The 17,252-nt window shown below is 40.0% G+C and overlaps 1 protein-coding gene across 1 annotated transcript; it reads left to right on the top strand.

Moving 5' to 3' along the window:
- The first annotated feature begins 1,127 nt into the window (after window positions 1-1,127).
- On the top strand, window positions 1,128-16,631 carry smim13 (small integral membrane protein 13). Its single transcript, XM_073023916.1, has 2 exons — window positions 1,128-1,423; window positions 11,369-16,631. Exons 1-2 carry the CDS (start codon window positions 1,348-1,350, stop codon window positions 11,560-11,562), a joined length of 270 nt encoding a protein of 89 aa, XP_072880017.1. The 5' UTR covers window positions 1,128-1,347; the 3' UTR covers window positions 11,563-16,631.
- Window positions 16,632-17,252: the final 621 nt, after the last annotated feature.

The following is a 17,252-nucleotide window of genomic DNA, read 5'->3' as shown; positions in this document are numbered from 1 at the left end:
AAGTAAATTAAGTACGATACCACAAACTAATTACATGACATACAAGGTTTCTAGGGTCAAAAATTCTAGGTCTATTTACATTCTACGCCAGACACGTGGCTACAGTTGTGGCTGCCCAGCACAATCCTCGCTGATTTGACTTGACGCATGTTTCGAAGTTCATGTGATAAATTAAACATTTTTTATTTCTCTATACTTCCCTGTAAGGACAGTGAAAAGCATAAATTAAATGTAACGGACAGCCAGCTGGAAAATCTCAGCGGGTCAAGCAGTATTTGTGCAAGGAAAGGAATTGTCCACATTTCGGGTCAAAACCCTGCACCCAATTTCTGCAGTCTTTTGTGTCAAAGCCCCGCAAACTGCATTCCAGCTCCTGTAGTCTGTGTCACCACTTAAATTTATTCGTGCTCCTAGAAAGCATACTGGGAAATATATCATTGGCTTTATGTTCCAGAAAACATAAATTAACATTATACAAACTGCCGTGATATTACCCACTGCAAGAAAGAAGTGCCCTAACTATAATAGTTATGGTGACAAACATCATAACTTGTCGCTTACAGATACATTTGAATCTTTGAATTATTGAACTTTGTTTCTGCTTTATATTGCCTTAATTAATTTTCATAGTTTTTGTATTTGGAAGGGAGTTAGAGTAAAAATCACAGCACGCTTTCCCTCGTTTCAGTTAGCTGAATTTTAATTACTGGTTGCTTATAGAATGGCTTTGCAGGAACCAACTCACCCGCTGCGCTCACCCCTGAATGTGATGGCCGCACATCTTCCACTAACCTACAGCAATTACTGTCACCTAGCAACGGCCAGCCATTCGGGAGCTACCACATAGAAACCATGCCTTAAAAGGAGGTAGTTAACTCAGTAAAAGAACGCTATTTATACGCTAAGAAATGCATTCGTTCGAACAATTCTGCGCCGAGGAATCACTGCAAGTCCGGAGACCGGTAATTAAATAGCTGACACTGTTTTTGAAGCCCCTCTACTGACGCGATGGAAGGATGATGTGCAGTGCACGTCGGGAATGGTAGTCCTCCTAGGCTGTCCAACGAGGTGTAAGAAAGGTTGACTTCGACTACATATACTACAGGAACCAGCATTCCCCGCGAAGACGCCGGGGGAAGCGCCTGTTGGGATAATCGAACAGGTCGCCGGTAAACTAAGTAAGCGGTTAGCTGTGCGCTGGTACTGCTCGGGCTTTTGGCAGCGTCTGCTGTGTTGTCCGGCCTAGGGCGGGATCGCGGAGCATTTCCCTTCCTTCCCTACTCCCCCTTCTCGTGAGGCGGATGTTGGGCCTAGTGATTGTCAGTGATAGGCACGAACAATCACAGTATGTTACAGAGCATCGGTCTGACCCTGCTGGTCTTGGTCGCCACTCTCCTCTGTGTCCTACTCTTCATGTTGTTCGGTGAGTAACATACAGCCTAGAAGGGCTCCTCTTCTCTGCAAAGAGGAGACTGATTAGACTAATTAAACTGCACACGGATTTAAAATTTGAGATCCAATTTTGTTTAAATAGTCACACTACATGGGATCTGAAATTTTGCGTCTACAGAATCAACGTCTGATTTCAACATGGCTTTAGATAGGGAATAATTGTCAGAACTGTGGAGAATGAGACGAATAGATCAATGATTTCATGTCTACCGACTTTAATGCATAGGTTCTTGATTTTCTGGAATTGGAGATACAGTAGTTGCAGTGATTGGTTGCCTTTGAAGAGCGAGAATGTAAGTGAGCTCCTTGTGAATGGAAAACATCAAGTTGTTGCAAATATTTCTAGTTCCAGACAACAAGGACCCCGTGCATTAAAGTCATTAATCATGATATAGATTTGATGGGCTGAATGGTGTTATCTGAACTTTAACTCTTCTTTCACTCTAAGCAAATGCATTGGTGGACATCTGGTATCCCAGTGCAAATACTGTGTGTAATATGCCAGGGTGTAATTACTTTTGGATATTTCCATTTATGTATGCCTAAATATGCTTTATTGAGACTGCAAGTGTAAATTAAGCATTTAATTTGTATTATTAAAACCAGTCAAAGCCTAGCAAACATTAATGTCTTTCATGGAGATATGATTTTTATAAATGACTGCAAGCCATGACAGATAACCAAAAGTTTGGTTAGGGTGGTGGGTTTAATGAGGAATCTTGAAAGATGTGTAAAGTGTGAGGATTTTCTGGAAATAATTCTAGAATACGAACGTTATATGGCAGCTGAGGCTTATTTCACTTTGTTTTGTATAGACCTGATGCATAATTAGATTTTTTAAATGAAAAAGGTAGACAAAAAACATTAAAAGTAGCTCTGTCATTTTTTACACGTGCATGAAAAAAGCGATGTTTCAATAGGTACATTTAATATCAGAGAAATGTATACAATATACTGTTATGTGTGCTGAACAAACCAGATGGAAATGGGGTCCAGGGCTGCCCCCCCCCCCCGGGAACTATGCTGCTAATGAGAGAGAGAGATGAAGGACAGAGGTAGAGGCATCTGCTACAGATAAGAGAGAGAGACGGATGATTTAGTATTATGGCTTCTTCACTGATGGAATGGTAAACAATCTTTTGCTGCAAGGACACTTCTTTGCTCATTAACATTCTTGCTGAGACAGCAGGGAGTGGCCTAGTTTGATGGACATGGACACAATGAGTTGATGGATGGCTGATACCCCATCAGTGGGATAAAAGACGGGTCTGGGGAGAAACCCTCAGACACACCAGTGGACACTGAAAGAGTGGTGTGCACCCACAGGAAGGTGGGGGCCTGGAGGATCGGTTCAGGAAAATCGGTCTGGAGCACGGTGGATGAAGGCAGACCGGTGGGGACTTGTGTGTGTGTCAGCCCTTGCCTGGGTGACGAGTCCATCACTGAAGTCTAGCTTGGTACGGAAGGGTCATAACTGATGACCCCAACAGTATAATGGAACAAGAAGACGATGGAAGGTTTGCCGGCTGCAGCTGCTTATCTCTTGCTCGCTCTCTCTCTCTCCAACATTGCAACACAACAACAACTACCTCAGCACGAACTGAACTGAACTGAACTCTATATTTTCTTATGACAATTCATTTACCCCTAGACTTTGATAGAGCTTGGTTTTGATTCTTATTCCTACACTTCTGTATTTATCATTGCTAACCTGTTTTATATGTATATTGGCATTTTTGATACTGTATTGCTTAGTTTACTAATAAACACCTTTAGTTACAGTACCACCAGACTCCAACGTATCATTCCATTTCTGCTGGTCTGTTAACCCAGTTACGGGGTACGTAACAATACATCCTGAAATTCTTCTTCGTAAACATCCATGAAGACAGAGGAGTGCCCCAAAGAAGGAACGACAGTTAGAACCCCAAAGCACCCCCCCCACATAAGCAGCAGCAAAGCAACAACCTCCCCTCCCCCGCCAGTGAAAAAGCATCGGCTATATGCAGTTCTACTCAGGTGCTTTGTGTGTCACTGTTGTGTTGACCACTGGGAAGTTCAAAGTAAATTTTATGTTCAAATTAAATTTTATTATCAAAGTACAGTATGTGACCTTAAGATTCATTTTCTTGTGGGCATACTCAGCAAATCTATAGAATAGTAACTACAACAGGATCAATGAAAGATCAACCAAATGCAGAAGACAACAAACTGTGTAAATGCAAATATAAATAATGAGAACATGAGATAATGAAATAGAGTCCTTGAAACTGAGATAAATGGTTGTGGGAACTTTTGATGATGGGACAGGTGAAGAGTGTATTCACCCCTTTGTTCATGAGCCTGATGGTTGAGGGGTAGTGATTGTTCTCGAACCTGGTGGTGTGAGTCCTGAAGCTCTTGTACCTTCTACCTGATGACAGCAGCAAGAAGAGAGCATGATCTGGGTGATGGGGATCCCTGATGATGCATTCTACTTTCCTACGATAGCATTTCATGTAGATATGTTCAATGGTTGGGAAGGCTTTACCTGTGATGTATTGGTCCGAATCCATACTACACATCTGTAGAAGTTTGTTAAAGATTTAGATATCATGCCAAATCTCCACAAACTCCTAAGGAAGTGAGTTAGTGCTTCTGGAACTTTCTATAGCAGCCATAAAACAGTGGCCAATATGGCTGCTATAGGGGTAAGAGAAACAGCAAGGAGTATAGAAATTATATTGTCCACCGTGTGCCTGTGCACATACCACATGTTGCATTTGCCTATTCTCCTTCCATGCCATGAGAGTTCTAAGTCGTCATTGGCTGAAGACTGATCAGGGCACCAGGAACTGCAACACGCTGGTTTGAATTGATTATTTTTACAAATTGCATCTGGTGAAGTGCACCATTTTATAATGCTGTTCTTTGAAAGACGAAGCTGGCAAATGCTCTGTGTGATATGTTTGTGTGACATTGCAGTTCCTTTATTACTGCCTTATTGCCAGACCTTGCATGAATGTGCTCACAGTTCTGTGAGTCGTCAGCAAAGGTGGTGGATACACCCAATCCTCACAAGAAAACAATTCCAGCTTCTACCAGCAGTGAAGGAAATGGGCTAACATTAGATGCAGGACTAATGGGCATATATTGGCTTGGGTAAGGTGAGTCTGCAATATATATATCTGGGACAATTTCCTGATGCCTTAATTTAAGCAGCAAATTATCATTCTGGGGATCCAAAGAAACTTTATTTTCTGCATGATTTACACATTTTTTATAAATGTTTGAAAATGGATTCAATTAGTTGGCATATTGGTACATAACAAATCCAAGCTTCTCCCAAGCCAATTAATTTTGTTCTTGAAAATGACTCAATAGTTTTTGCACTATTAGTTTAGATAGAATGGTAATCCCAGTTCCCTTTTGTGAATAGCATTTGCAATTCTTTATTCTTCTGGCACCACAGTCGTGTTTAATGTGGATTAGAAATTATGTTCAGTGTTTAAGCTATGTCCATTCTTCCCTCCCTGGTAATCTAGAATATGCAGCAGATGTTTGGCTTGGACATGAGTTGAGAGTTAAGGGGTAAAAGTTTAGGGGTAACACGAGGGGGAACTTCTTTACTCAGAGGTAGCTGTGTGGATCGAGCTTCCAGTAGAAGTGGTAGGGGCTGGTTTGATATTGTCATTAAAAAAAAAAAAAAAATTAAAATTGGATAGGTATATGGACAGGAAATGAATGGAGGGTCATGGGCTGAGTGCAGGTAGGTGGGACTAGGTGAGAGTAAACGTTCGGCACAGACTAGAAGGGTCGAGATGGCCTGTTTCCGTGCTGTAGTTGTTAAATGTTATATGTTTTGTGGGGGGTGGGGGAAGGTTTCAACCAGAAGTGCCACTGTCTCTCAGTTTCAATGTCCTGGGTTTTTATGCTGTCTGTATAGAGTTTGCAGGTTCTCTCTATGACCACTTGAATTTTCCTTTAATCATTGGTTTCCTCCCAGATGGCAAAAACATGGTGGGTGGTAGGTTAATTGGCTCTGCATTTGGGTGATAAGAGAATTGGGGCATGTTGAATTTATTTAAATCTTGCATCCATCCCACAACATGAGGGAGTAAAAATCTTTGCGTTATGACTCCGTTGCAATGGACAGACATGAGAATTTATAAGTCTAATAGCTTGTAGAAAGAAGCTGTCCTTTAGCCTGTTGGTCCTGGTTTAATGCTGCAGTATCGTTTGACCGACAGAAGCCACTGAAACAGTTTATGGTTGGGGTGACTGATGTCCCCGATGATTCTCCAGGCCTTCTTTCTGCACCTGCTGCTCTAAATTCCTCAGTGAAGGGAAGTTCACATCCACAGATGTGCTGGACTGTTTGTACCACTCTCTGCAGTGCCCAGCAATTAAGGTTGGTGCATTTCCCGTACTAGGCAGTGAAGGACTTGAGGATCTCAGGGCTCATGCTGAACTACTTTAGTCACCTGAGATAGAAGAGATGCTGTTGTGCTTTTTTTTTTTGCAATACACCCGGTGTGTAGTCCAGGTGAGATCTTTGGTGATGTGTATACTGAGGAACTTAAAACTATTCACCCTCTCAACTGCAGACTCATTGATGTTGATCGGGGTGAGCCTGACTCTGTTTCTCCTGCAATCCACGATCAACTCTTTTTGTTTTTTTTTATTTGGACATTGAGGGAACGATTGTTATCTTGGCACCACTGTGTCAGGGTGTCAACCTCTCCTCTGTAGGCTGTCTCATCACTGCTAGAAATAACTACCAAAGTCGTGTTATATGTCAATCGAGAGAGAATGGGTTACAGGGAAACTGATGGGAAAAGGCATCAGTGCTATTTCTCTGAGAGATGCAGGACTCAGTAAGCTGAATGACCTATGTTTTGAATAAATTTGAGAAATATAACTAGTAACTAGATATTGACAACAAAACAATTCCAAAGCCAATGGATGAAGTCAATGATCTGCACCTCCTTCTGTGAATGGAGGTGCATGGATGGTCAAGGAGATACTAGATGTGGAATCTGAGTAAGTTTTCTGTTTTAGCAATGCTGAAATTCCTATGAATACAAAAAACAAAGATGAAGTACTTGCAGTTACCATGTCTTCAGCACCATTGCGGGCAGCCCATTCCACGTACTCCCCACTCTCTGTGTTTTTTTTTCTTTAAAAAAAACCTACCCCTGACATCTCCTTTGTACCTAATCCCCAGCACCTTAAACCTGTGCCCTCTTGTGGCAGCCATTTCAGCCCTGGGAAAAAGCCTCTGACTATCCACATGATCAATGCCTCCCATCACCTTATACACCTCTATCAGGTCATCTCTCATCCTCCGTCACTCCAAGGAGAAAAGGCTGAGTTCACTCAACCTGTTTTTATAAGGCATGCTCCCCAATCCAGGCAACATCCTTATAAATCTCTGCACCCTTTCTATAGTTTCCACATTTTTCCTGTAGTGAGGTGACCTGAACAGAGCACAGTACTCCAAGTGGGGTCCGACCAGGGTCCTGTATAGCTGCAACATTACCTCTCGGCTCCTAAATTCAATTCCACAATTCATGAAGGCCAATACACCATACGCCTTCTTAACCACAGAGTCAGCCTACGCAGCTGCTTGGAGCATCCTGTGGACTCGGACCCCAAGATCCCTCTGATCCTCCACACTGCCAAGAGTCTTACCATTAATACTATATTCTGCCATCATATTTGACCTACCAAAATGACCACCTCACACTTAACTGGGTTGAACTCCATCTGCCATTTCTCAGCCCAGTTTTGAATCCTATCAATGTCCCGCTGTAACTCTGACAGCCCTCCACAGTATATACCAGTGGTCCCCAACCTTTGTGTCATCAGCAAACTTACTAACCCATCTCTCCACTTCCTCATCCAGGTCATTTATAAAAATCATGAAGAGTAGGGGTCCCAGAACAGATCCCTGAGGCACCCCACTGGTGACCGACCTCCATGCAGAATATGACCCGTCTACAACCACCCTTTGCCTTCTGTGGGCAAGCCAGTTCTGGATCCACAAAGCAATGCCCCCTTGGATCCCATGCCTCCTTACTTTCTCAATAAACCTTGCCTGGGGTACCTTATCAAATGCCTTGCTGAAATCCATATACACTGCATCTGCTGGTCTTCTTCCATCAATGTGTTTAGTCACAGCCTCAAAAAATTCAATCGGGCTGTTACGGCACGAACTGCCCTTGACAAAGCCATGCTGACTACTCCTAATCATGTTATACCTCTCCAAATGTTCATAAATCCTGCCTATCAGGATGTTCTCTATCAACTTACCAAACACTGAGGTAAGACTCACTGGTCTGTAATTTCCTGGGCTATCTCTACTCCCTTTCATGAATAAGGGAACAACAACTGCAACCCTCCAATCCTCCGGAACCTCTCCTGTCCCCATTGATGATGCAAAGATCATTGCCAGAGGCTCAGCAATCTCCTCCCTCACCTCCCATAGTAGCCTTGGGTACATCTCATTAGGTCCCGGCGACTTATCCAACTTGATGCTTTCCAAAATCTCCAGCACATCCTCTTTCCAGCACATTCCTCTTTTCAGTCTGCTGCAAGTCATCACTACAATCACCAAGATCCTTTTTCATAATGAATACTTTACTTAAGTATTCAGTAAGTACCTCTGATATTTCCTCCGGATCCATATGCACTTTCCCACTGTCACACTTGATAGGTCCTATTCTTTCACGTCTTATCCTCTTGCTCTTCACATACTTGTAGAATGCTTTATCCCCAATGCTAATCTTATGATACAGCAGAAATTGTTTCTTTTTGTCAGGGCCACCAGTTTCACTTAAGAGCATCAATCTTGTCATCTTGTAACTTTGTAAATGATCAGAATACCACCTTAGTTTGTTTATCTAAAAAATTAACTCTGCTTCTGTCTGTTTAGAGTCTGTCTCACTTGAGTCTTTCCTGCATTTTGCATTTTGATTTCTTTGTAAAATAACTTGTATCTGGGGAAACAGACCAAAAGAGCCTAAATGCTAGCATTCGATGAACCTTTAAATGTTTGTCCTTGACAATTTCAAAGTTTAAAGTAAATTTTATTATCAGTGTGTATATGTCACCATATACAACCTTGAGATCCTTTCTTTGTGGGCATACTGTTGTAACATGAACAGAGTCATTGGACAGACACTGAAGCTAGTGGATCTAGAAGTGTTTTATTCAACACAAATGAGCAGTAGCAAATGACTCGCTCTTGGAGAAAGGTCTCCCAACCCAATACTACACAACATTTCTATGTTAAAGATCAAAGATAACAGCTGGACAACTGTATACCGTAGATTCCGGATTTTAAGCCGCTACTTTTTTCCCACTTTTTGAACAGCTTTGAACTTTGCGGCCTATAATCCAGAGCGGCTAATACATGGTTTTTTTTCATGCCGCCTCGTAAACATTTTGCCTCATAACAGTAGACCAATAAAATTGATGAGTAGTTCACAGAGGTCCAATGAAATTGTACGATAAATCAAGCGCACTTTCACAATTAAATTATTGTAAATCAGTCATTTGTACTCACCCTCATCAACATGGAAAACACTCGAAGCATTGTGCTGCCTTATGGCAGTTACTTAGTTTATAATATTTTCGCTTAGTAATTCATTTTCTAGTTAAAGTTAGAAGAGTTTTAACTATATTTGTTTTCTGTACTACATCGCGGGATGCTATGACGACACACCCGGTTTCACGGTGTCTTGTGGGAAAATGCCGGTTTGCGATGAAACGGGACGGAGGGAGGGAGCGCATTACGCGAGCGGCTTTGGATCTGAGCGAACGCTGCTTTTAAGTTAAAGGTGATCAATAACTTTTCCTGGTAGGCTGCAATATATATATTTTTTACCAGTCGTTAGGAGATATTGGAATGTTGTTCAGTAAAGAAGTATACGCAACGTATATTTAAAAGTAGCTGCGTACGGGCACGGTTCGAAAAAAAGCATTTGCAATATGTATTTGTTTTTGTTACCATATGGATTTAATTAAAAGTTAAAAAAATCCTCACGTGTAATATCTTTCTGTGTAAATATCTCATATTACAACGTGGGACACCTGCGGCCGAAAATCCGGTGCGGCCTAAAATCCGGTGCGGCCTTTACAATTAAAAAATTGATTTTATTTCTAAAATTAGAGCCAGCGGCTTTTAATCAGGTGCGCTCTGTAGTCCGGAATCTACGGTAGTTACAGTGTATTTACAATGCTTCACATACCACCTTCTTCACAACCACACTCCAGGCACCCAAAATGAAAGCTAATCAGCATCATCTGCATTGCACAGCTCCAGGAAGAAGTATTGCTCAGGGCTGCAGTTTAAATTCAATCTACAATCCATATTCATGCCTGCTGAGGTTAATATTTGTTATATATCCTAATTCCAGAATGTGCCCTAACAAAACTCAACAAAGCTATAGAATAATAACTATAACAAATTCAATAAAAGACAGCCTAAGTAGGGTGTGCAGCCAGAGTACAGAAGACAACAAACTGCACAAATGCAAAAAGAAGAAACAATAATAAATAATAAGCAATAAATATCCAGGACATAAGATAGAGTCGTTGTAAGTGAGTCCATTGGTTGTGGGAATATTGCAGTGATGGGGCAAATAAAGTTATCCCTTTTGGTTCAAGAGCCTGATGGTTGTGGGTTGGTAATTGTTCCTGAACCTGGTGGTGTGAGTCTGAAGCTCCTGTATCACCTTCCTGACGGCAGTAGTAAGAAGGAGACATATTCTGGGTGGTGGGCTTTTCTGATAGTGGCTTCTGCTTTCCTGTGATAGCATTTCATGTAGATGTGCTCAATAGTGGGGAGGGCTTTACCCGCGATCGACTGGGCCAAATCCACTACTTTTTGTAGGATTTGCTGTTCAAGGGCATTGATGCTTCCATTTCAGGGTTGAGGCAGCCAGTCAATGTACTCGTCAGTACAGATCTATGGAAGTTTGTCAGAGTTTTAGATTTCATGCAGAATCTCTGCAAACTCCTAAAGCAGAAGTGCTGCTGTGCTTTCTTCATAATTGCGCAGATCCTCCACAAAAATATCACTGAGGATTTTAAAGTTGCTAATCCCCTCCACATCTGGCTCATAGACCTCTGGTTTCCTTCTCCTGTAGTCTATAATCAGCTCCTTGGTCTTGCTGACATTGAGTGAGAGGTGGTTGTTATGATGCCACTCAGCCGGATTTTCAGTCTCCCTCCTATGTGCTGATACATCATCACCAGTAAGTTTGAAGATGGCATTGGAGCTGTGCTTAGCCACACAGTCATAAGTGTTAAGCACACAGCCTTGTGGTGCAATTTAATGATGTAAATATGTTTTTGAACCCTCTGAATCTCTTCATCCTCTATTGCTTTTATTATTATTGTGATTACTGAGTAAGTTATTGTTGAGCATATTTTCATTTTCTTATTTATAGTTTCATTATCACTCTTGATAGTTTGTAAAAGTGTCAGTATTACTCCCGAACAAGCTTTTTCTTCATATACTGCCAATGTCGTTATTTTCAGAAAGTCTTTATTCTTGCAACAATAGAAAGAACACTTCACCTGTTTGATGGAATTTGTTTCTGCAAAGTCTGGTTATTACAGTCACTGTGTTGGGAGAAACAATTTGCATTATAAATGATCATGGTTTTTAACTGTGAATTAATACACTGTTTAAAGAAACACAGTTGGCTCTGACAGCATCCCACTTACAATGCTGAAGCTCACCAGTGTAGAATACCACATTGCAATCCAAACTATTCCATTGTACCAATGGCTAGATGGAAAATTGTCAACTATGAATACAAATAACAGGATAAATCTCATCTGACCAATTGTTGCTCCACCAATCTCCTCGCAGACATCAGTTTCTCACTATCTTGGTAACAATCGACTTTCTATTTCTTTCCAGGTTGGTATGTGGTTTGGCAGCTGTTCCTGTCCAAGTTCAAGTTCCTTCGTGAACTTGTAGGTGATACCAGCTCACTCCAGGGAGACAGTGACCCATCAGAGAATGTAAGCATAGGAGAATCGTCACCTACACCTCCAGGGCATAGACCTAAATCAGCACGTCTACGGAGACCACCAGTTGAAGGCAGCACATAGAAAACCAAACTGCCGCATTGTTCCACTCATTTGGAATTACTCACTTGGCATTTAAGCACGACTTCAGTCTGTGATTGACATGCTGTGCTTTATTTGATTGGTTGACTTGCTAAAAATACAATTTCTCATATATGGAGAACTTTACATATGTTTGGGTCACATTGAAATAATAATGCTTATTTTAATTTGTCAACATAAGGTTATCTATTTCTCTCCCATTGCTGAATGAATCAATTTACAATTAATTAGTAGGTCACTCAGTCAATTTGACTATATGGGTCAAATTGTGCTACCAACTAACACTAATTTTACTGGATATGATTTCACTTTCTGAATTACTGAGCTAAATTCTAAAAAAAAAAGGTTTGTTGTGAAATAGCATTTTTAAAAATGTTAATATCATTTGAACTTTGCTTTAGGTTCTATTTTTTAAAAAAACTTCATGTAATTATGAAGAACACATTGAGCATGTTTACATAATGGTTATTCCATTTGCTGCTGCATCTTGTTTATTTTAATGTCAGTTGAAACAACCTAACTTGCTTTCATTGGAATTAGTAAGAACATAAGACCTACCTAAGCTAGTATTTTCTTTATAAACAAAACAAGGTTACTATTAGCAATCAGGAGAGAGAGATGGAATTTTAGTTTTCCTAACAGTTGACCGAAAGCTAGAAATGGGCCTGGCCTGCTAAAAGAGTGTTAAAGGGATGTACACCAACAACTATTTCAATTGTGTGCCACCAGTGTCTGGGTTCAGTAGCACTTAGCTTGATGCCCAAGGCCTCCAGTCTACTGTTGTTCAATGGACACTTCCTTTCACCTAGTGCAAAACAGTGAAGAAAAATGATGACAACAAAAGATCAGAGCCCCTGTGAGGTGGAAAATAGGCTCTTCCAAATGTGCCTGATGAAACATAACCTCTGAAATACATGATTTAATTTCCTGGGCAAGACTCCAAAGGATTAATTTAGAGGGAGTGATGTAATCCTCTGCACGACTGACCAGGAAATTGTATCAAGCATACAAGGCTGTAGCATCACTGGAATTCCCAGATCAAATTTCCAGAATTGCATTATTTGACACAGAATTGGCTACAGTCACGCTCCATTCTGAAATGAAATTATTTTCATCCACTTCGAACTGCAGAATTTCTAGGCCGTAGTTTATTGTTAGTATCCTTTTTGGTTTAATTGACTATGATTACTTTGTGGATTCCAAAAACTTTGATTTGTTCATCCATTTTGACAAAATCTGCCTTGCATTTTCTCAGTTTGTAAATGCCTTGAAAATGTATAAATTATATAGAATTTCATAATAATTCAGTGTACAGTTTGAGGCATACCTATTTAGTAATTGCTTTGATTGAACATTGTAGTAGGTGAGGGGGATTGTCCTTTAGCATCTGTTTGGATCTAGGCCCAGTTTACAGACAGGTGTCTAGAGTGACAGTCACGTTTTGTCAAATTTTGTCAAACAGCTGGAGTTAAAGATGTGGAAAATGAAAAAAAATTGTATTGTAAAATGACTTTTACATTGAGTTAAAGGTGTATCATTGAAGTAGAGAAGCAGTTCTCTGCAATAACTGATTTTGAAATGTTTAATGTTACTTCAAGCTGTCAATAAATTCATTCCACAGGATTGATTTTTCCTTTAGTTATGAATGGAGGAACTTGTATTCCTCCCTCTCTGCTCCTTTCCCCCATCTCTTTAATTAAAATAATAATTCCTGTCTTGTCTGTGTTTCGAAAAAAAAAACCAAACAAACAAAATGATGTAAACTAGGTCAAGGTGGGAAGTGAGGGAGAGATAGAGGCAATTAATTTCAGACTGAAGATAAGATAGGTCTTGCTAATAGTTGATTTCCCCATCAATTTTGCAGTATTCATTCAAGCTTGTCAAGGCTTTTTGTGGCAAGACTGTATAGAGAATTCATTCATAGCCCATCACCCCAACTGGGGCATAGGCCATCAACAGCAGTTTGCCAAAGTCAGCTGTCCTGAGCCAGTCTTTCAACTTGTCCCCATCTTCTTAGTGTATCTTTCCTCTCCCAGGGATATGTCTTTGGAACTTCTGTTGGTATTTCTGTAGCACTGGGTTTTTACGGGATGAGGTTGCTTACCCCATCCCCAATCCTCCTTTTCAGGGCTAGGCTTGGGACCATCCTTGGTGGAGTTATATATTGGATGGTGCTGGTTTTTGTTTTGCATATACCTCTGAAGGATCACGGCAGGAAACTTTTTTTATTTTCTAAACGAACTATAGAGAAATAGGCTTGTTTTATTTGAAATTTTAACTTTTACATGAAGTGTATTGATATTGGATATCTCAGATGTAGACAAAACATGTATAGAGACTTTATGATAAAAAGCAGGATTTAAAAATGTATATTAATGATCACATGAACATTATACAAAAAAAGTTACCCTAATGTTACTTGCCTCACCTGTCTTAAACCTCTTCGGCTTTGACACAATAAATCACTCCATACTTCTGGCTCTTTACTATGCCACTGTTGTATCATGGTGCCTTTGCTATTTTTCTTGCAAAGCTAGTACTTTAATACTTGTGGATCTCACTCCATCAGCTATCCTCTAGGGCTGGCATTCCCAACTTTTTTTTTTATGCCATGGTCCCCTACCATTAACCAAGGGGTCCTGGACCCCAGTTTTGGAACCTCTGCTCTAGGGTACAGATTGCACAGCCATATACTGTAGAAGTTCCATTCAAATTTTCTTGCCTGTGATTCTTTGCCCCTCTGCCCCAATTTCTGCATTTTCCATGGTTTAGCTAAAGCTCGGTTCTCTCCCTTTTAATGTGGATGGTGCTCCTTGGTAACATTAGCACAGGATCAGAGGAGACACAGGAGACTGCAGATGCTGGAATCTGGAGGAAGTCTGCTGGAAGAACTCAACAGGTCAAGCATTGCCTGTGGGAGGAAAGGAATTATTGATGTTTTGGGTTGAAACTTGTGTATGATGCAGTGTTTCGCCCCAACCTGTCAATGATTTATTTCCTCCCATATATGCTGCTTGATTCTCTGAGTTCTTCCAGCAGATTGTTTGTTAGCACAAGAGCAATTCCCAGAAATGTAGGTCACCCATCTTTGTCCTTCTCCTGTCTACCCTCCTTATCCCTGTAGATGCTACCATTCTGTTTGAAGGAAAACCTAATTTTCTCCATTTCAACAGTGTATCATGGAGCCTTTAAACAAAATATTTCATAAGTCTGATTTTTTTTCCTTTAGTGAGTCAACAACAATGGTTGCCTATTTGAAGTAATAACCAACAGAAGAGAGGCTGTAGAGAAACTTATTGTTGTGGAAGGGCTCTGCAGTACTGTTTTAGCATAGAATTGTTGAGATGGAGAAATCAAATGAGTAGCTGAAATAATATAATAAACAGATCATGGCAGAAGGAGTACTTTTTGTATTGCTGTGATACATAGCCAGCAAAGAGCTTGGATGATTTCATTTTGTGTTCGGAATTTTAACAAAAATTGCTTATTTTATTCACAAATTGTCTTCATCTACCAGATCAGTTGGCTAATTTTATTACCTTTTGGTTTGAGTAGCATTACCAGAATCCATTTTGAAGATTTTGTCATCATTCAGCTTGATCCCAGTAACTTGTTCTAAAATGGTACCCTGTGTAATTTCCATCTTTTACAAAATTTTTCAGTTCTTGAATTTATAATACTTTCATCCTCCACCCATGATTCATTGACTTTAAAATTAGCTCTACTCATCCATACCTGGATAGTCTTGAGAATATTTACAATCCATACTCTTCTGACTCCATGTGTATGACCCAATTTCACCCTTCCTTACTGCTCTACCACAGCCATCTGCCTCTGTTCTCCGCAACTTGTGCCTAACATCTTCTGTGTTACTGTGTCACTTCCCACATTCAGAACAAACCTCCCTGATTTTCCTTTCAAGCATCTCCCTGTATTTTGTTTATTTGTTCTCACTGAGGTGCCTTTCATTACTGGAAAGGCTCTACAAAATTGATCGATGCATTCAAATAGGCATACTACTTTTTGTTTCAGGAGATACTTGAGCCAATATTTATGGGAGCAGTGTTAGTGGCCAGAAAAAAATACAAGTCGAGGGATGCAAAGTTTCTGCTGAATTTAACACCAGAACCCCATTATTCCAATCCTATTTACTGCTCCTATAGTCTTGTTGATTGACATTCTGTCTTTCCACTTTAGGAAAATGCTGTACTAGGAAACTGAGCAGGAGAGGCTGTGGATGGAGCACTAAATTAGGAATTGTGAGGGGAGATGCTGGTGAGAGAGACCTGGGCCAGATTGGGGGAGGGCCTGTGATGATGTTGGTGAAGGAGGAGACCACAATTGTGCTGTGGAGTTGGGGAAGCTTGCTATTTCTGCAATTCTGTAGCAAATCCTTTACATTTTTTGAGGCCAGAAGCTACTACATGCCCTTCATAGCTGGCCGAGAAGCCCAAGAAACAACATATGGCACCTATTAAATTTAAATCTGGCTCTTCTAATTTAAATATGTTAATAGAATATCTACAATTATTTAAGAATTTGGTCACTACTTTCAAATTCCTAATGCCGTTCTCTTGTCTGTCATGAGGGTATATTATCAAGGTTAAATATTTAGAGGGTGAAGATCTGATTATCCCCAACCTTTATTTGTATTATCAAAGAGGCTACCTCAAACCCTATAAATGGTAGGTGCTTGTGCTTTCGTGGAAGTAACTTTAAATTAAAAACATTTATAAATACAGAGTGAAATGCAACTTTGTATTAAGTGACAAATATAATGGTTTCAATGCAAAATTAGATGTTTTAAATTTGTTCTGGTTATATTTGAATCTTAGTTTGAATCCATGTTACATTTAAGTTATTAGAATGCAAGTTGGACTGTTTACTTGACTGAAGGAATGCTTTCATAGTTGTATGGTCATGTTCATATAGTATTATAGACAAAAAGTCACTTAACAAAACTGATGAGTGTTAATAATGTCCTTGGTATGTTTTCTGTTTCTTAAACTGACTGCTGTAATAGAAACAATGAAATAAAATGAAAAAATGTGTTTTTCTGATTCCGCCTTTTTCTATTTATCTCCAACTATCCTCCCATGCCCTCAGAAGAATCCCCTACTTTCTTTGTAGCAGTACAATGTTTCTTTTTGTAGTTGTCAATTTTAAACCGTTTTGAAGCATAATAATTTTTATTATTAATCTATACAATTACAAGTTTCATTTCTCATTTACATCACACCTGGTGTCTCCAACACATTATTTGCATTTAGTGATTGAAATTGTTGTAAGTATGAACAATACTTTCACAACTTTCCTGCCATTAAACACCAAAGTGAATCACCAGTTCCTAATCCAAAGAAAATTGCAGTGCCTGAAAATTTAAAAAATACCATCGATACTGGGAATCTGAAATAAGAACAGAAAATGCTAGAAATCTTCAGCAGGTCAGGCAGCATCTGTGGAAAGAAATTGTGAACTCTTTATAAGAAAAGGGAAAACGGAGAATTCCACATTGGTCTTAAATAAGAGAGGAGCTGGAGAAGAAATGTGTAGAACAAAAGAAATCTCTTCGATGGGAGCATTTACTATAATGTTTACTATTGACTGGTTTTCTTCTCACACATGCTGCCTGACCTTCCAGATTACAATACCCTCTTGTGCTGATTGTAGTT

The sequence above is a fragment of the Hemitrygon akajei genome, chromosome 20, assembly GCF_048418815.1.
Source record: "Hemitrygon akajei chromosome 20, sHemAka1.3, whole genome shotgun sequence".
Taxonomy (NCBI): Eukaryota; Metazoa; Chordata; class Chondrichthyes; order Myliobatiformes; family Dasyatidae; genus Hemitrygon; species Hemitrygon akajei.
This window is presented reverse-complemented; position numbering and strand designations above follow the sequence as displayed.

What these genes read in the sequence shown, in the direction of transcription:
- smim13 (XM_073023916.1), top strand. Translation starts at nt 1,348, where the DNA reads ATGTTACAGAGCATCGGTCTGACCCTGCTGGTCTTGGTCGCCACTCTC. An exon ending in CCTACTCTTCATGTTGTTCG is followed by an intron (nt 1,424 to 11,368) that starts GTGAGTAACATA and finishes ATTTCTTTCCAG; the next exon opens with GTTGGTATGTGGTTTGGCAG.